General features: G+C 39.2%; 3 protein-coding genes across 3 annotated transcripts; 2 read left to right on the plus strand and 1 right to left on the minus strand.

Annotated features, from left to right (window-relative positions):
- Positions 1-406: 406 nt before the first annotated feature.
- On the plus strand, positions 407-1,875 carry LOC119408696 (endonuclease domain-containing 1 protein-like). Its single transcript, XM_037675537.1, has 3 exons — positions 407-419; positions 697-929; positions 1,218-1,875. The coding sequence occupies exons 1-3, from the start codon at positions 407-409 to the stop codon at positions 1,839-1,841; spliced, it is 870 nt and encodes a 289-aa protein (XP_037531465.1). The 3' UTR covers positions 1,842-1,875.
- Positions 1,876-4,248: 2,373 nt separating this feature from the next.
- si:dkeyp-121d2.7 (zinc finger protein 568) lies at positions 4,249-9,689 on the minus strand. Its single transcript, XM_037675270.1, has 5 exons — positions 9,503-9,689; positions 8,724-9,058; positions 7,518-7,795; positions 5,671-5,782; positions 4,249-5,564 (listed from the first exon to the last, which is right to left on the minus strand). The coding sequence occupies exons 2-5, from the start codon at positions 9,013-9,015 to the stop codon at positions 4,534-4,536; spliced, it is 1,713 nt and encodes a 570-aa protein (XP_037531198.1). The 5' UTR covers positions 9,016-9,058; positions 9,503-9,689; the 3' UTR covers positions 4,249-4,533.
- Positions 9,690-12,182: 2,493 nt separating this feature from the next.
- On the plus strand, positions 12,183-18,519 carry mif (macrophage migration inhibitory factor). The gene is made up of 3 exons (XM_037675277.1): positions 12,183-12,381; positions 17,963-18,135; positions 18,259-18,519. Exons 1-3 carry the CDS (start codon positions 12,274-12,276, stop codon positions 18,323-18,325), a joined length of 348 nt encoding a protein of 115 aa, XP_037531205.1. The 5' UTR covers positions 12,183-12,273; the 3' UTR covers positions 18,326-18,519.
- The last annotated feature ends 2,271 nt before the right edge of the window (positions 18,520-20,790 follow it).

Raw genomic sequence — 20,790 nt, forward strand, 5'->3', positions numbered from 1 at the left:
AGAACAAGAGCTGCTACAAAGCACCTTGTCACCTTGTATGTCATAAAGTTGCCAAACTCTGAGGTTTTTAGTTCAAGGTGAATGTAACATGTAGATAAGAATTTTTTAACCACTAATCAGTTGGATCAAGACTTCTTTGTAAATTCATTTTACTGTATAAAAAAAATCCCTAACACGTAGCACTAGAAAAAAGGAAGCTGATGCACAACAAATACTTACTCTATAACTTTAGTGCACCTTTTTTTATCCAGATAAAGCATGTTCTCTTTAACCCCCCCCCCCAAAAAAAATAAATAATATAAAACAGAACCATCTCTGCCTGCTAACAACACCAGACTCTGAAAAGTTGTTTCATTTAGAGCAAATGCTCACAAAAATGATAAAGTAAGCATGACTTCATAAAACAATGACCAAAAAAGGTACTTCCTAATAAAACGGAACAATTTTAGTCCATGTTCAGTAAAATATTTCATCAGAAAGTCTCTTATTTCATTATTTACATATCATTTGTAAAGCGCCACCCCTTATCTCAGGGTCCGAACGATGACTATTTAACTTGAGTCAGGCATCAGACGGGTCAACCTTTTCTTTCAAGAGACCTTCACTCTACAGCCAGTTTGTTCTGCCTTACATGAAAGATGCATCAGTTCTCCAAAGGAGTTTTTTTGTTTCTCTTAACTTGCTGTTTTTACACAGTCTTCGGCCGAATCGTACCTGAATTTTCTCAGTGCAACGATTTCTTCTATAATGGCATTCCACCAAGAGGAATAAAGGGAGATTACAAGCTGATATGCCAGCAGTACAAAAACAAGTACCGCTTTGCCACGCTGTATAGTCCTATTTCTTGTGCACCACTGTACTCTGCATATAAAGTCAGTCGTTCAGACGCACCAAGGCCCAAAGATGAAGAATGGATGTATGAACCGCAGGTAAGAAGCAAAAAATTCTAACAAACAGCATTTAAATAAAAGTACTATTTGGATTTAAGCAAGCCAGTTGTGCAAGTTATCAAACCATAAAATATAACTTAATATACTGGCGTCTTGTTTTTACAATTTGCATTTTATTTAAACAGTTTTCTGTTTTATAATCCATTTGTAAATAAGCAACACATAGTAATGCATACCTAAAAATCCTGGTTAAAAAAAAATGTCTGAAATACAATAATATTAATACTGTCATCTACATTAAACTTTTTTTTTCTCAATATTAATCAGTTGATAGATGAGAGGCGCAGTGCCGAAATGCAACCCATTGAAAATATTAAGGTGGAATACAATAACCAGGCATCGCTTTCCGATTACCAAGGATCCATCTACACCAAGGGCCATCTTGCTCCCAGTCAGCATCTAGAAACAAAAGAGGACAAAGAGTCTACTTTCACTCTGACAAACGTCGTACCACAACGAGAAGGCTCAAACAATGGCCAATGGGCTACATGGGAGAAAGAAATACTTAACATAAAGAACCGCTGTACGGGAGACATGTATGTGATCACTGGAGGAATACCCTTCATACCTCCCAAGAAGATGAATGACAAGGTGTCTGTACCGGAGTATATGTGGTCTGCTTACTGCTGCAAGGATTTTCAAAACAATGCTGGGAATTTACATTTCCCTACATATGCAGCTGTGGGACGCAATGATCCCAATAGTCCTGAAGACATTGTAAAAAAAGATTGCAGCTTAAGTAACAATGAGGTACATTATTGTGTTGCCAAGATGTCCTTAAAGAATCTGGAGGAAATCCTTCAAAAAAGGCTAAATACGAAAATAACTTTGTTTGATGGGGATTGTCAAGCCAGTTCAGTTCTAAACAAACCCACAAAGTTGAATTCATGAATAAATGTTTGACGACTCGAAATGTTTCACTTGTCTGATCTGATCATTGGAAATCATTGTTGTGATCTTGACACGAACTCCAGATATCAATAAAGCCAAAAGTGACTGAAATATGTTGTTGTTTGTATGATTAAAACACAATCTCACAAAATACAATCGAACATAAAAAAAAAAAAATGATGAGTTATGCTGGGGAAAAAAAAAAATCTGACCTGTGAGTTATTACTGCTATGACTGATTTCAAATTTAGAACTAAAACAAAGAAATGACAAATAATTTTATTCCACTTTGAAAAAAAAAAATTACAGCTAAATTCTTGCCAACAAAAATCATTCACAAATCTGACCTTCAAGATAATCACTGAATAATAGTGAGCGCAGGGACAAAGGTTGTCCTCTGACTCGCTGTCCTTTAGGTGGACGCCACCGAGTGGACATGGGTCTGAAGTGAGTCCTCTACACTGTGGGCTGAAGTGGATCAGGTCTCCCACCCACACCTGGGGTGTTGCTGATGAGTGGGCCTGCCAGGACCTGAGCCCACTCATTTTTCTTTTGCCTGTTGGGCTGAAATTTCAGGTGTCTGCATTGTTGATGAACAAGAAAAATGCACAAATTTATGTCCCCCCCCCCCAAAAAAAAAAAAAACTTTTGACTACACAAAATTTGCTAATTTAAAATGTTAAGTCTAACCCAGGGGTCAGCAACCTTTATGAACAAAAGAGCCATTTTTGCCCCTTTATTCAGTAAATGAAGTGTGTGGAGCCACAGCAATCTGGTACAACTGTGATCAACTGGTGGCCCGTGGACCACTTTAAATTTGTTGGAAGGGGCTTTTCCGGCCAGTAGGGGTGACTTTATAAAATTAAAAATATAAAATGGTTTTTAACATTTGATACATGTACATTTTACGACTAAGGAAAAAAACTGGATTGTTGTAAAAAAAAGAAAAATACAGATTTTAACATTTTTGTAAAATTTTAAACAATGAACTATGCAGGCCTATTTTTTTTTTATTGTGGAAAAATTAAGTATCCTAATTTGAAGAGATAAAACATTACAATGAGTATGCTTTACACTTTGTATTGTTCTACTATTCACATACTTGCAAAAAGAATAACAGGAAAAAACCTTGTTTTATTTTAGTATAACAACCAATAAAATTCAGTTTTGGTCAAAGCTTGAAAGAGCTGCTGTAGATGGACCAAAGAACCACTTGTGGCTCCAGAGCCACAGGTTGCAGACCCCTGGTCTAACCAAATGCTTCATTTTGAGTTGGGGAAAAAACCAAAACAAACAACTATCGTATTTTTTCCGACTATAAGGCGCACACAAAATTCTACAATTTTCTCAAAAATCAACAGTGAATCTTATAATCTGGTGCGCCTTATAGACTGAAAACTACGGTAATAAACTGATAGTTCACCTATTAAACGTCAGCCAATTTATTACACACACACTTTTTGAACCCATAGAATTAAAGGTCTTTGTAAAGTGTTCCTAAGGGTTAATGTATCAAACTCAATCTTTAGACTAAACAAGTTATTAATAGTTAATTATTTAAAGACCATTTAATGAAGACAATTATTAAACGTTTGCAGAAGGTTTTATGGAAAGAACTAAAGGACGATTCCGTATGAATTCAATGACATAAATGAATCCACAAATTTAAAATGCTTTGTTTAATTAAAAACACAAAATCTGGATCTCTTAAAACATTTTGTCCCTGTATCAAATTGTTTGTTGTACAAGTTTGATAGCAACAGTCTCAAGTTTTTGCTAGTGTTGTTTTGAGTCAGAAGCTGAATAGTTTGGAAACAATGAACCTTAAATTGGCAGAAATCTTTGAAGTTTTACTAAAAAAAAAATGAAAGAAAATCTTCAGAGTTTAAAAGAGGCAAATGCAAAGCAAGTCACAGCGATCAGTTGACTTTATACAAGATCTTCCAGATTTAGAAGTTCAATTATACTAAACTAAAAAAAGGAAGCAACAACTTTCTTTGTAGTTTTACATGAAAATGTTACTCGTTCTTTTCTAAAGAATAACTTGTATCTTTTATATGTCCTTGAATAAAACCATTTGCATAGACTAATTATTTTAGTGCAATAAAACCCTGCAACACACAAGTCATTCTTTACTTCATTAAATTTTAGTTTTACTAACAAATAATCCTAAAGTACAGCTGTTTTTGAAATTAAGCATTTTTTGGACAGTCCTCGTCACTTTGACTTAAATTTGTTAATAAACAAGTGCATATTTATTATGTATTTATATTTACAAAATTGGTCAAATGTGAATTTCCTTAACTGCAGAAAAAGGCCAGAACAAGAATAATTTAAGAGGAATTGAAATATTTATTTTATGACACGGACCAAAACACAAACAGACAAAATAAAACCTACAAACCCATCAACTGTACTGTCAGAAAAAAGCTTGAATGCAAGATATTGTTGCTAAAATCATAAATTCACAATGTAGTCTTCATCATAAATAAGTTCAGGCTTTAAACATCTTCACAAAGAAATAAGAGATTTTTAACTCGCTTCCTATAAAGGTAATTTACAGATTAATTCTTGCCTGCAAAAATCATCCACGTCTGAGCTTCGTTGACCTTAAAGACACTCACTGAGGGTAACACAGTTCACGAGCCACATTCATCAGGTAACTTCTGCATCAGACAGTTCCCTCTGAAGTTCTAGCACGGATTATCAAAGCACTGGTGGTTCTTCAGCTGCTCCACGTCACAGAAGCCCCTCCCACAGGTGGAGCACTGCAGCGTTGCCTTCTCGGTGTTGTGGATGAGCTGGTGTCTCTTTAGGTACTCCACGCGGCTGAAGCGTTTCCCACATGCGTCGCAGCCGTATGGACGCTCCCCCGTGTGGATCCGCTGGTGCCGCTCTAGGTTGCCGAGGCGGCTGAAGCAGCGTCCGCACTGCGGGCAGCGGTGCGGCCTCTCCCCCGTGTGCACCAGATGATGGCGCTCCAGTGAGCGCGAGTGCGTGAAGCGTTTACCACAGATCTCGCAGCAGTGTGGCCGCTCGGCGGCGCAGGCACACTCGTGGTTCTTTAGAGCCCAGGGGTGGCTGAAGGTGTTCCCGCAGTGAGCGCAGGGGAAAAGGCCGTCTTCTGACTCGCTGCCTGGTAAGTGGGCACCGCCTAGTGGACAGGGGTGCTCATCCAGCTCTGCATCTGAAGTGAAGCCTCCTCCACACTGTGGGCAGAAGTGGAGCAAGTCTTCTCCCCCCTCCTCTTCTCCGCCGCTCTCCCCGACACTCCCAGGGGCTGACAGGTGGGGCAGGTGCTCAGACTCTGCCTGCTCCACAGCGCCATCTACAGGCTTCACTGTGGCTGAATCCTCCTCTCTCAGCTTCTGGGACCAGCCTAACCTTAGCTCCACTACTCCAGCCACCCCATCCTTCACTCTGCCTTGCTTCATCTCGTCCTCCCTCTGCAGAGTGGGAGGCTGATCCAGCTCCCCCTCCTGCTCCATTCCATCCAGACCAATGTACTTTGGAGCCACGCAGACCTCGCTCTTTCTTCCTACCTCCGAATCATGTGAAGCTGTCCTGACCGTCGGCTCACAGCCTCTCTCAGCTTTTAGAGCAGATTCCAGACCTGGTAGCTCATCCACCACCATACCCTCATCTGACGTTTCTGTACGACCCACTTTGCAGTCCTTGTCTCCTCTCTGTCCTGGATGAAGAACTGGGGGACAATCTGACAGGTCTGAAAACAGAGGAGGAGAGTTTGTGTGAACAATCACTTCCACCAATTGTGTCAGGACATTTTTCTAACTTTCCCTTCCTCATTAGGTGAGTCCTGGCATCATTACCATCACGCTGGGAGTTGGAACCGATGTGGAAGTTCTGGATGGGTGGATTCAGCTTCAAAGCCTCCTTGATTAGCCGCAGAGAAGCAGGCTGATAGCCCTCTGTTTGAGAAAACTGCACAAAAAGTTAAGAGTTAGAGAGCAAACAGCTGAGCCCAGAAATATCACATGCATTTTAAAATCTGTTCAAACAGCTCCTCATTAATTTACAGGCAACAGCCACTTTAAGCGACAGTATGTATGGCAGGTTAAATGTTCTGCATGTGTGAAGTTCAGCAGAGAAGTAGAACTGATCTCCTCCTAACAAAATAAATGAGTGCACAAATATTTGGGTGCTGCAGGAGATCCAATCCCTGTGAGAACTGTTTCTAAACTTTCAGAACAAAAGTAAATTACCAATGTAAAAGCTTTGTAAAGATTTTCACGTGTCCAAGCAGCTTCTGCACGTTTTGAAAATTAAAACAGAAGCTGAAGAATCCTGTAAGAGAAGAACTATGGAGCCAATTTCTGGGTTTGTCTCTTAATTAGGAAAAAAACAGTTAATGTGAAGCGAGGAAATTCAGCGGAAATCTGAACTAATGATAAAACTTTGCAGCAGTTCCAGTGGAGTCCTCACATTTTGCAACATGGCCAGCAATCTGTTGCATCATGTTCATGTGCAAGACCATGAAATAAATAAATAAATAAATAAATAAAATCACATTAAGCTGTGACTGTTGTCTTAACTGTGTAAAACAAAAGTTACACAATTTAACTTTTACTTGAACCACATCAACATTTTTTAGGTTTGGGCTCTTTTAACATGGCAATGGTTGCTCTTCCTGTTGCTTCATTTCAAGAACTGTTTAATTTGTCTTCCTCATCAAGAATTGTTAATGATCTTTATGACCCAAAAAACAAAGCAAAAAATAACCTGTTGCCAACTGCAGGTAAGACACTGACAGCTCAAGTATTTCATATCTCCAACTTTTAAAAGAAAACAGATACAGTATTTCATTAAATAGCGTTACTCTACATGAATTTATACTAAACTTCTTACACAATCATACCAATTCAAGCATTTGCTAGTGCCCAAAAGGAGGACTACTGGTACAAAAACATTACGATTGATTGTCTTGTGCTAATGTCACATTTTAAACCAGCTCTGAAGGACTTAAAGGATATTACATCAGAATAGATGTGGGGTGGGGGCTGCAAGATAGGCAGTTGTTTTGCACTGTTGCCTCGCAGCAAAAGAATTACAGGTTCGACTACCAGCTGGGGCTTTTCTGCGTGGAGTTTGCATGTTCGGCCCGTGCATGCGTGGGTTTTCACAGAGTACTCCGGTTTCCTCCCACAGTTCCAAAAACATACATGCTAGTTTAACTGCCTATTCTAAACTGTCACTATGGGAGTGTGAGCATGAATGAGTCAGTCTCATTTGTCTCTATGTGATCCTGTGATGGACTGGTGACCTGTCCAGAGCGCATTCACTTTTCGCCTAAAAGCTGCTGGAGAAAGGCACCGGTTTGGATTAGAGGGTAAGGAACATGAATGGAGATTTGTGAACGTGGAACTTGTGGGGTTGAATGCATCGTTTCACTTTCACAGAAGTATTCCACTAAAATGTTTGTTGCTAAGATCTCAAGAGATTTCTACTTTACAGGCTCCTGTGGCTCAAATCAATAGCCCTCCCTCGATCCTCTGCTCCTCCATTTGATGGCTGAAAATTAAAGCTAAACTCTTACCATCTTTCTGTGATACCTCCCTGTTCCTGTGAACAGCCCTTCACATGAAGCTGCCGAGCAGCGCAAAGATGCTGTGCCACTTTCTCCTCCTACTCCTCTTCAGAGAAAACCTGTCTCCCTCACCTCCTCTTTGATGTTGGCCGTCTCCTCCCCCTCACCACTGAGGCTGCCCTCCCCGTCCTCGTCATCTACCATCACTCCCTCTTCTTCTTCTTCTTCTTCTTCCTGGGGGAACTGGATGATGTAGGCCTCTCTGGCCTCCTTCCCCCCTCTTCCTCCTGCTCCCAAGCCTAGAGCTCCTTCACTGCCTCCTCCTCTTCCCCCGCCGCCTCCTCCTTCCTCCCACACACCTCCAGGCCAGCCTTTGCGATGGGCTGCTGGGCTCTTTTTCGACTTGCCTCCTGAAGAGAAGGGAGGGTGATGAAGGATGGTGGGAGGGAGGAGAGACAGAGGGCACAGAGAGACAGCAGATGAAATATGAGGGGGAGAGAAATGGGTGGGAGGAGATGATTGCAAGGCAAGGAGAGAAAGATGAAGGAGAAAAGAGGGTGGGGAGGTGGGAGATGAGGAGATTGGAAAGGATTAGAGAGGTGAAGGAGAGAAGAAATCAAGAAGGGGGAGGAGGGAGCATGATGAACAAGTGAGGAAAGGGGGCGTAGAAGGACATAGGAAAGGAGAGAAACATGTGACCGATAGGAGAGAGGAGAGGAAGACATGAAGTTGAAGAGGAGAAGAGGGAGGACATGATGGAGAGCGAATGAGGACAGGGTGAAGAAGTAGGAAAGTGGGGAGTGAAGTTGAATTAAAGAGGGAGTTTGTAATTATGGAGAGAAGCAGGAGGAAAGGAAGCGGGGGAGTGTGTGTGTGCAACGTGATGAAGGAGAGAACAGAACAGGAAGAGGAGGTGGGGGCAGGGAGAAGAGGAAAGGAGGAGAGAGCGTGAAGAGGAGAGAGAAAGAGAGGAGCAGGAAGGGGAGGAGGGAGTTGATAAGTGACAGAAGGAGGTGGGGGGAGGGAAAGGAGTTAGGCAGGAAGGGCAGGAGGAAGGGAGCACAAGAGTGGGAGGGACAGAATGCAGTGGAAGGAGAGGAGAGGGGGAGGTGAAGGACAGAGGGAGAGATCATGAGGAGGAGGAGGCGGAGGAGGAAGGGAGGGAGGAGGGAGAGGATCAGCTTGTGCCAGATGGTTTCCAACAAAACAAGTGTGTCAGTGGCTGCACAGAAAACATTCTCTCTCAAGAAAAACACATACATGAGTTGACAAGATGGTGTTCAAGTTATACTCTTAACAAATCAACCACCTGATATAAAACGACAACAAAACACTCACGAGCCAGGTCAACTTTCCTCTTCTTCCATGCAGCTCCCTCATCCAGCCCGGCGCTGCGGCGGTTGGCAGCCCAGCCCAGCCCGTACCTGCGCTCGGTCCTCAGCTTGCTCTCCGTGAGCTTCAGACGCAGCTTCAGAGCCTCGTTCTCCTTCCTGTTGAGGGACAGCTCCACCAGGTAGTCGTTCACCGTCTCCTGGAAGAGTTTGGTGATCTCGCAGACCGAGGCGCGGATCAGGCTGTCCATGACGGCCGTCAGATGCGTCTCAAACGCGGTCACCGACTCCTCCATCATCCTTCCGCTGTACAGGTCTGGACAGCTGTGGATCTGGTGGAGACTTGATGGTAATCAAACGAACATTGATAGAATAAATGAGAAATTGTTTCCATGTGTAGTTCACAGAATGTACAAGAATAGTCAATATCAAGTTTAAATCTTTCCAATGTTACATTATGAATAATTTTATACGAACATGGGTAGGATTTTTATGACATTTAACCCAGCTTTAATACTGGAATTCTATGTACTGAAACAACCCAATATCCGGTGTACGTTAGCTTACATTGCTATTTACAATGAATTATAGTTTAAATTAGATTCGTAACAATTTAATTTCACCGTACTGGGTTATTTAATGACAATCACGGAGATGATGCAGTTTAACACGTACACTATTATTCGCCAGCTTGTTGGTAAAGTTGTAGATAGGCAAAAATCTTTAACGAACACCGTAACGTTGAAAAGTGCTAGCCGCCTTGCTAATTTAGCTCCGAATACGAACCTTTTTGATAGATAATAGCCAGACGAGTGACGTTCTCGGTGTATAACGAAAGCACAGAAGATTATTTTACTTATCGTGGAGGAGCTATGAGCCGTGTAAGCGTTAGAAAAGGGCGACAAAGGAAAACGCCGAACAACTTCAGCCCTTTCTATCTCCCTGCCTCCTACTGCCACTGTTTTCCTTTCCTCTCCTCGCGACTCCTTCTCTGCTTATGATGCTTGGGAAAACTGCGCATGCCCAGTACCGTACCGTAATGACGCTACTGTGAGGCGCACCGTGAAAAACAAAACCTGTTTTATTTTCACCACTGTCAGTGTCACTGTCACCCCTCAAATGGAGGCAAGACTTGCACAATGACAGAAGTGTAACTTTTAACCCAAAACAGCCTTTGGCAAATAAAACAGAAAAAAAAAAAAAAAAAAGAACAAATCCAGAAGGACAAATGGACAAAGCCTATGACAGTAACCTATATATTTTTTTTTACATAAGCCTACATCGTTTGGATTTGCTGGTGGAACAAGTGTTAGATTCTTCTTCTTCTTTTAGCTTTTCCCTCTTCAGGGGGTCGCCACAGCGAATCATCCTTCTCCATCTCACTCTGTCTTCACTCCAACTACCTGTCCTCTGCATCCATATAGCTCTTCTTAGTCTTTTTCGTGGCAGCTGCATTTCTAACATTCTTCCACCAATATACCCACTGTCCCTCCTCTGGACATGTCCAAACCATCTCAGTCTGGCCTCTCTAACTTTATCTCCCAGTTGTTCAACCTGCTGTACCTCTGATGATCTAATTCCTAATATTATCCATCCTTGTCACTCCTAAGAAGAACCTCAACATCTTCATTTCTGCCACTTCCAGTTCTTTCTCATGTCTTTTTGTCAATGCCACTGTCTCCAGACCATACAACATAGCTGGTCTCACCACTGTCTTGTAAATTTTTGATCTTTTTGATCTTTGCTGACACCCTTCTGTCGCAAATCACTCCTGAAACTTTTCTATTTCGTGCCTGAACTCTCTTCTTTACCTCTTTACAACACTCCCCATTTTCCTGGACAGTGGACACCAAGTTCTTGAAGTCCTGCACCTTTGTGACCTCTGCTCCTTGTAGCCTCACTGTTTCTCCAGCCTCCCACTCATTCACACACATGTACTCTGTCTTACTACGTCTGACTTTCATTCCTCTTGTTTCAAGTGCATACCTCCACCTCTCCAAGTTCTCTTCCACCTGTCCCCTGTTCTCACCACAGATCACAATCATGTCATGTCAAAGATGGCATTGGTGGTGTTCTTTCTTGGCATGAAACCATACTGCTGCTCACAAATATGGTACTCAAAAAAGATTAGATTAACAGTTTAGAGTAGAATAATAGTAGTAGGTATATATGCAGATTTAGTGAGTTTGCATCTAAAAATAAGATTTTAAAAACCGAGACCAGTTCAAAACTTGTGATGAGACTGGGCCAAAAAGAAGACTTACCAGTACTTACTGACCAAATTATTGATAGCAACCCTGAGAGTTCTTATTAAAGTTCTGTCTTACAGGAAATAACTTGTAGTCTGAATTTTATAAAGTCAGAGTCAGAGATTCGTTATTGTCGTTTGCATCACATGTGGTACATGTGGTGGAATGAGATGTACGCAGCGTCCCAGTTACATCCAACAATAAAATTTAAAAGAAAAACAGTAATAAGATCTAAGAAATGAACTAAGAAAAACATCAACTAAATAATACAGTACCATGCAAACAACTATTGATTTGACAAACAATAAACATACAAGAGTGAAAAAAGATGGAGTTAAGTGTCTCTTTGTGCCAAACAAATTAATTACAAAAAGCAGTAAATAACAAACCAAACACAAGCATTTTGGTACTGTAATACAGTTTGTTTGGTTTGTTTTTTTACTGAAAATTGTCACATCATGTATTCCATTAATACCACCGGAAATCCTGTCAACTTGTATAAGGAACATCTTAGTTATTTTTAAATGAACTGACATAATTCGTATTGTAAAGAAAAAAGAAGCAATAATAAAACATGTGACAAAATGTCCATATTTTTATAATTTGAAATGTAAATCACTATGAAGGCATAAATTGAATCAAATGAATAACAAAATTGATCTGAAAAAATGTTTTAAATTAATTATGGTCCAAAATTTCATATGTCTACAGCTCACAACTGTTTTGGGTGTCTTGCTCTTTTTCATTCAACCTTTATTTATACAGGTTAGTCCCAATGACCCTCGGGGACTCATTTACAAGAGTGACCTGATTTTAACACAGAGTGATGACAACCGTGGATAACAAAAACAACAATAGACAATCCTAAAGGATGCATACAAATTACGAATAACACATGAAAATAAAATGGTATTTAAAAAAATGTAACAAAAATACATCTAAGTTGTAAGGCGAGCTAGAAAACTAAAAACAAGAACATCTCTCTCAACAAAGTACTCAACAAGGTTGGTTTTAAAAGTAAAATATATTTTATGGTGCAATTATTGTTTTCCACTATTAAACAGTTTTTTTTTTTTTTTTTATAAAACAACAACAAAATAATGGTATCACTTCAAGCAGGGCTTTAACTTGGTTCATGACGCTTTGTTACCACATGTCCTCCACGACAAAAGGTGGCGCTGTGGTTTAATTGCCACGGACCACAAAGAAGGAAGGGGAGTTTTTTGCGCTCGCGCGTCTTCTTCTTCCCTTTGTGAGCGGAAGTAGAACATCTGCAGCTTTGTCAGAATCGAAGAAAGAGGAACAATCATGCCGATGTTTGTGGTGAACACCAACGTGGCTAAAAGCGACGTGCCTGCGGCTCTGCTGTCGGAGGCTACGGAGGAACTGGCCAAAGCCATGGGCAAACCTGCGCAGGTAGGCGGAGGAGCCATTAATCAAGTAGAGTTGTTCCAAAGCTGAAGGGATGTTCGCCTTAACGAGTCATCACTCATATGATTCAGTCGCTGTATGGCAAGCCCTTTTAACATAAAATAGGATTCACCACGCTTACATTCCAGATATCTGAAACTGAGTTTTGACTAGACATATTTGTTATTTAAGATATCTTGAATTGCATTTTGACTAGTCAAAATACTCATTTAAGATATCTCTAATTACATTCTGACTAGTCATAATGACGTCAGAGTTGTATGGAGGCTTCAATTCAAGATATCTTGAACTGAATTTTGACTAGTCAAAAATACAGTTCTAGATATCTCTAAGTTAATTTTGACTAGTCATTATTTGCTTTCAAGATATCTCACTTTTAGTTCTGACTAGTCATAATTACAATTAAAGATATCTTAAATTACGTCATTATTCAAGATATCTTAAATGTATTTGTAGATATCACAAATGAAGTTTTGACTAGTGCAAATTAAATTGTAGATATCTTGATAGCAAATAACGACTAGGCAAAACTAACTTAAAGATATCTAGAACTGTACTTATGACTAGTCAAAATTCCTTTTAAGATATCTCAAAATGAATTCAAGATATCTTGAATATTTTATCATGTAGACGGCTTTTCTATTCAAGATATCTTGAATTCACATTTTGACTAGTCAGAATGACATTCAAGATATCTTGAATTGTTATTCTGACTAGTCAAAACGTCACAGATTTACGTAGCATTTTGGCGGAAAAATCATAAGGCATTGTAGCCTTTTTATTTTATAATCTGCAAAATCAGGTCAGTCCAACACAACGCTCGTATTTTTAACATGATTTTTAACGCGGCAGCTCGGATTATTTATTGTATCTGCAACAAGAAGAATTTTTTTGCGACGTCTTTTTCACGACAACCGGAAACTGACACTTCCTGCTTTGCGAGTTTTTGCACTAAGGAGAAATGTCTCTCTTTTCAACATCTTTGCTTAATTTGCCAACTTTTCTTTCGCTGCTGAGGAGGAAACCGCAGCGGCGAATTCTCGAACTAATAAACTTGAAAGGATAAAAGTTCTTCCATGAAGAAAATCTCCACAGCTGTCAAGGTAAGAAAAGACGTAGCTTAGCAAGCTAACCGTTAGCTACAACATATGAAGCGCATAAACATCGTAATAAAGAAGCCTAATTTAGTGTGCTACATTATTTGGAGTGTTTGAGACAGACATGATATAAAATCTTTAATTATATTTTTATGAGGTTCCATTAGTGCCAAACATATGTTTATGTGTGTATGTAGCGTGCTGTGTATCTGTAAGGTGATGTGTTAAGTGAATCCATCTATTATACAATCTACTACTTGGTTTAAAACTAAATATGTTATAACAAGTATTAATTATATATATGTGTGTGTGTGCTAAAAACAGATCTATTTTAGATCTCACTGTGTGTTGAAAAAAGAAATGTTGGCTTATTTCTGTAGAAGTGCAGCTGGTGAAGGTTTTTGTAACCATGTAGTTGCACTTTTTTTTTTACCAGACTGCCCACTACTCCCAACTCCAGCTGCCAACTGGTCCTCCTGTACTGGACTGCACAAGAGATTTACAAAGAAGGCACAGACAAAGAACACAGGTAAAAAAATAAAATAAGAGTGGAACACATTCTTTTCTGTTACATTATTTAGTATATGATGGTTATGATTCTCATCACAATAATTGTAATAACTTTCCCACCTGTATATTATTAGTGCCATGTGAAATTTGTTATAGTCTCAATATTACTTGTGTCAAATATATTTTTCTCTCCTAACTTGTTTAGAATTGTTTGTTTTTGTAGGTAATTAATAAATGCAGGTTCAACCTCTATGAATTAGTAATATTTGCAAGTTAAGTAAAAATCTTAACTCTCAGATCTGTCTCATTGTGTCCTACCAAATTGCTCATTTGTCTCTTTACATTTATTTATTTTTTATTTTGACGTATTTTTATGTTTATTTCTTGTAAGGGAATCCATCCTGAACCTGCCAGCGAGGTGGTGGTGGTGCGAAAGCCCAAAACTGGTGAAAAGATGCTTGCACTCCACGCTTTACAGAGCTTTCACAGGTATAACCTTTGGGTTAATGTTTTTATGTCCATGTTTCCTTTGTCAAAACTTATTGTGATTCTGTCACTCGTGTGTTTGTAGGACCACTTCCAGATCCTGACATCCTGGCATCGGGAGAAAAACAGCACCAGCTGGAGTCTCAACCACTTATCACACTTATCCTAGAGATGGTCTCTCAGCTTTGGAGCTGGTACCATCCAGACTTGGTCCTGTGCCACAGGGTTCACTGAGGTCTCACCAGTGCCCACCTGAGAAGTCCTGCGCAGCATCATTCTGCACCACATGGCTCCAGACCTCCCTGCTCTTCCTTCGATGCTGCATAGTCTTCCCAACATGTGTTTTGTGTCCACACTTGATCAACTTATGCACCTTCAGTCTCTGCAAGTGTCACATGAAGTACAGGCCAGAACCAGGGAGCAGTCCAGATGTCCCGCGTGGGTACAGCTTCGACGATCAAGGCTTACTACTAGCTGTTTACGCTTTCCGTGTTGCTTACAGAGGAAGTGCGGAAGAGGAGTCTGCTGACAGCACTGACAGCTCAGATGATCAGGGGGTACACTAAACAATAACTGTTGAACGGGTATGGTGTGATGAATGGATTGATGATTGATTGATTGATTGATCAGATGAAGTCTAAACTGGACATGTTTTACTTCAACACCTTCATCCATGTGTTTATATCAATGCAGCAAGAAACATGAAATTTATAAATCACCCTTTTGTTCCATCATATTTTTAATCAGTCTCAATCTGTGTGAATCACTGTAAATACTATATCCTGATGCTGCTCAATGATCCAGGTAGGAAAATCTAAAAAAAAGTTAAGTCTGGTCCTCTGGACATTCAAAAAGCAAAACAACAAAACAAACACACACAAAATGTAGAAACGTTTCGTCTCTCATCCAAGAGACTTCCTCAGTCTGAGGTGCTGTTTTCAGCTCAGTCTCTTAAATAGCACCTTCTCAGAGTGGATCAACCAGTTTGCTGCTGACAACCATGTGTAAATGTGTGAACCATTTATTATTTCATTTTATGCTTATGTTTAATAAATGTTTTAATGTTAAATGGTTATTGTTGCACCGGGGTCTGAGAGAAATGTAATTTCAATCCTGTGTATGTCCTGTACATGTTGCAGTTTTTGACAATAAAAGTGACTTTGAGCAGCACCTCAGACTGAAGAAGTCTTTCGGACGAAAGACGAAACATTTCTACCTTCTTCTTTTTTTTTGTTTGTTTTGGTTTTTTGAATGTCCAGAGGACCAGACTTAACTTTTTAGATGTAAATACTGTAAATAGTTATTCATGAAAAATACATACATGTGCCAATTTATTTAATTTGAAATTACATAATTTGATAAAATATCTATAATCCACTATCAATTTATAGTGTACGGTTATAAAATGTTAACTTAAATAGTTAAATGTTTTTTGTTTTTACTAGATATTGTAAATTGCACTTGTTTTCCTTGTAATTCAACTGAATCAATCCACAAATAAAAAAACAGTACAGTATGCTGCTCAAGTGTGTTTTAATTGAAGAATGTTTAAAATAATTCAAAACAAACTATCTACCGGTAACTACGTAACACTAGAACAATTTACATACATGTGACAAGCTTGGGTATGGATGTTATTTTTATTTTATAAACTTACTGCAACACCACCATAGGACTTTCACCCAAGGACATCATTTATACACAGAAAAGACACTTGGGTTTGTTTACCAGTAAACACTGGAACAGAACCTACACAAGACTCAACTGTCACCTTCAACCTGGAATATAAATATGAAATTAACAAAAATAAATATGAATAATACTTAAGAATTGCAAAACAAACAAACATGGGCCTCACATTCACATACAAAAATCCAAAAGCCAGCCAGTCTTCTCTCAGGTAAGACACTGACTAATTATGGAGACTCAAGCAGGCTGTGAGAGCGCAGTAAAGCATGGTAGGTCAGATACGGTGGTTTTCTTGCCCCACAAGAACAACCAGGAACTGAACAAAAACAACAGCGTAGAGACTGAGCCATTTTCCTCACTGTCTAACGCTAACACTATAGACACAGGAAGTTGTGGCATTTTCTAACAATGTTGTCCAGAACAGCTAGCGCCATTGCAGCCACCCAAAATTCTGCAGGCAGCTGTTTGAACAGCTAAGTAGCAGCCGCGGGTCCTACGCGTCATTTCTTAATTCAAGATATCTAAAAGTGTCATTCTGACTAGTCATAATTACATTCGAGATATCTTGAATTGTAATTACGGATGTTTGACCCGTCAAATGACGAATAAAGTGACGTCATTCAAGATATCTTGAATTACATTTTGACTAGTCAAAATGTAATTCAAGATATCTTGAATTGTTATTCTGACTAGTCAGAATGTAATTCAAGATATCTTAAATTAGCATTCTGACTAGTCAAAATGTAATTGTGCCTAGTCAAAACTCAATTTAAGATATCTAGAATGTAACTACAGATAGTCAGACTACTCGATTTTATGTTAAAAGGGCTTGCCATAGTCGCTGTGCTATCAGCATTATCTTAGAGGTGTATATTATGTAAACAAATATTTGCAAAACTGTTATAGTCTGAAATGAGCACTGGTAGATGATTAACCTGAGATGGCTTCTTGTTTGATCAATAGGAGACAACTTAATATGTCCGAGAAATATCCAAATATATGTGGATTTAAAAAAAACAACATTTTGTTCAATTTTGTAATTTGGATTAAGCATCAATAAGTTACTCAACAACCTATTCTATTACCCAACAACTTAGGTAACAAACATGAACAAAACTTGACAAGCCCTGGTCTTATTATGCAAATTTATTTGATATATAATATATTTAATAAACCATGTTTCCCAGGAAGGAAAGAATACAAACTGAGGCACAGAGGATAAAAAAGTGACACCAGAGAGAAAAATGTTACATCTAAAGATAAAGGGGAAAAAAAATCAACAACATGAAAATAAGATATTAATATGTATTGGGAAATGTTAGCTTTAAAGACGTAATATAAGTAAAATTGTAAACCAAAAATGCACACGAGGCTCCACAAAGAGGTATATATAAAAAAATATATATATATATACAAATTTGAGATTTACCAAAAAGAATGTACATAACATGAAACACTAGTGATGATCACTGTTAATTAACCACAAAGTATTATTATTAAAAATAACAATACTGTTATTTAGATTTATTCCAGCCACTCATCAGTCATTGTGCGAGAGGCAGGGTACATCTTGGACAGGTCGCAAGTCCATCACAGAAACAAACAACCATTCTCACACTCACTCCTAGAGACAATTTAGCTACCAAATTACACTTTCAAAAAACATCAGCACTTAATCTTTTTGAATATTAAAAATGACCCTGTTACCTTCTGGACCTCCCAGTTTATTAGTCTTACAATAATTTACTTTTTGTAATTTTTTTTTGTGTTTGTTTATATCCCAGTACATTGCTGTGCACATCAACCCAGACCAACTGATGATGTTTGGAGGGAAGGGAGACCCCTGTGCTCTCTGCTCTCTTCACAGCATCGGCAAGATCAGCGGAGCTCACAACAAGCAATACTCCAAGCTTCTGTGTGGACTGCTGAACAAACACCTGGGAGTCTCTCCTGACAGGTAACAAAGGCACATTTATTTTGTTTGACTTGATTGGCATGTTGAGCCACTTCAGTGTGTCACATAGCTATTCACTGCCAATGTTAGCTCTTGTTAACCTATTTGTCTTGATGTCTATTTCAGGATTTATGTTAACTTTGTGGACATGGATGCAGCCAATGTGGCCTGGAACAACACAACGTTTGGTTGAGAAGCACACCAATACCTTGAAATTATATAAATAAAAATCATTCCATCATTTTCCTGCTTGTATGAGCATAATTTAAACTAATATAATGAAGAGCAAAGACACTATAATCCAAGTCAAAAATGAAGTTGTAAAAACATTTCACTGGACCTTTTTGCTTTGCACTGAACCTTTTTTCATGAATAAAGCAAACCCTGAAGATCATAAATGAACGTTTTCTTTGATTGTATAGAATGGCAAATAAACACTTCACTCACATGCCAGTTCACTGTCTCAGGTGTTCAGTGAAATAAGTGGATTTGGTAGGTTATACTTCTGAAACACATCGTTAAAGACCTAACTGAAGAAAACTTGGTACATTTTAATTTGTGCAAATGTCATTTTTTTATTTTATTTTATAGCACAGAACTGAAAACATTTTCTGAAAAAGGGGCTGTGGAAAATTTCTGCAGTCTAGTAAATGGCAACTTGTGCTGCCTTAGACATTTGTTAAACGGAAAAATTAAAACGACACAAAACAACCTGTTTAAAGCTTTTCAGCTCTTCTTAAATCGTGCGTCTCCTACTTTATGAACAGCAAGACAAATCGGCGTTTACATTTTCTCCCTTCTATTTTGCACATCGAAAACCCGCAGTGTTTGAAAAGACATTTCAGCGGGAGTCTGATTTCTATAATTTCTACGGTCATGAACGCAACACAAGGTACAGCTAAAGTAGGCGGTCTTTCGGGAACAAACAACCTATGGCAACACACTGAGAATCTTCACCAGCCTATGGCAACAGCATCTTTCCACCTCTAAATAGTGACGTCATCGTGAGGCACGGCGGGAAAAGCGTGGCAAAAAATTTCCCTCTACTTTTACAACTGCATCTTATCTCGAGCGGATCATAATTGACCAAGTTACATGCTACGGGATTCCAGGTCAGGCTATTTGACAGTTTTTATCTGGTTTATTATTTGCATCCAAAAATTTCTTTACGCGTCCTCATAGATGTCGGTTGCTTTGGTAACTGCCATGCTAGCAGGAAGTCAACACGTAGGCCTAAATGAGAATGGAAATGAACGAGTTTAAATTTGTATACACAATCAGTTCATATTGCAGTAGATTAAGAATTACCGATCGGTGAAATCTAAAGATAAGCATGTCATACAAGCCGTCGATTGAAAGAAAGTTAACCCCACAGTTTCCTCTGATCTCGTGGCTTCCGATTAAAAATGGCGGACGAGGCTTTCCGTGGATTGCTTTTACTAATCTTTGAAACTGCTGCAGAGTTTATCGTTAATGGTGTAAATCTTGGTGTTCGATGCGAATTATGAGCCTTCAGGAACCCGATTATGTGTCGAACCAAGATCCAGCTGCCCGGTTTTTGATTTTGCTCGTTCGCCTAGCATAAAATGCTAAGTCAATGCTAGCATGCTTCATCTATAGCATACAAGATAAATGCTGGTTAAATCATGTTTATCTTTAAATGCAAGTTAGCATTTATTTTATATGTCTAAAAATACTGCCATGTAAGTCTTAGGTTTGCCATTTTGTTTAAGTTATCACAGGTAACCAAGTTAACCTTCAGCAAGTTGAGCTATAATTGGTTTGATGGTAACCGCATTCAAATTAGGGATGGGGCCTTCGGATACTAGCATAATTTACCATAGATATCATATAATCACTACATCCCGCATTGGCTGCTTTGTCGCAGGATTTTCGGCCGCCATGTTGGAGCGGTCATCATCATTTTGATGAGAGCTACCACCTTCTAACTCTGAAGAACAACAGCAGCTCAGTGATTCCCTCGAGGCTCAGTGAAGGTGCTGAGAGCTGCAGAGAGGCTGATCCATGGAGCTTCAACACAGCAACATCCAAACATGTCCACCCTCACACACATCGTCCATGAAGACACTGGACCAGAGCACAAGAGAATAAGACAGTGATAACGACAACAATACACATTCACAAATGATTCATACAAATTTAAGGTTTTTATTTGTCACTTTCCAGTATTCTCACTTGAGAAATGAACAGCAACAGAGCAGTATTTTACACTCAAACACTTCACCCTCTAACCCTCTAGTTGGCGTCTCCTTCCGCTTTAATGGAGAGTTGACACAAAATGAGTCTGTGGCTTTGACCAGAGGGTCTCGCAGTAAAATCACACAACATGGCGTTCTTTTCACAGATCAGAGAGCAGGTTTCTCTAAAGATGACCAACGCTTACTTTAACTTTCGATGGGAAAAAAACAACAACTTTCGACGGAACTCAGCGTTTTGCGCATGCGTCCGAATACGGCAACACTACGGCAAGCCGGCTGTAGTTAGCTTGTAGCTTCGCTACTTAGCTCTCCAAGAAAAGACTTTGGGTGCATTCACACCAGCCCTGTTTAGTCCGCTTTAATCGAACTCTAGCTCGTTTTCCTAGAAAACCTATATATATATATATATATATATATATATATATATATATATATATAT

Source organism: Nematolebias whitei, chromosome 4, assembly GCF_014905685.2.
Source record: "Nematolebias whitei isolate Nwh7 chromosome 4, NemWhi1, whole genome shotgun sequence".
Taxonomy (NCBI): Eukaryota; Metazoa; Chordata; class Actinopteri; order Cyprinodontiformes; family Rivulidae; genus Nematolebias; species Nematolebias whitei.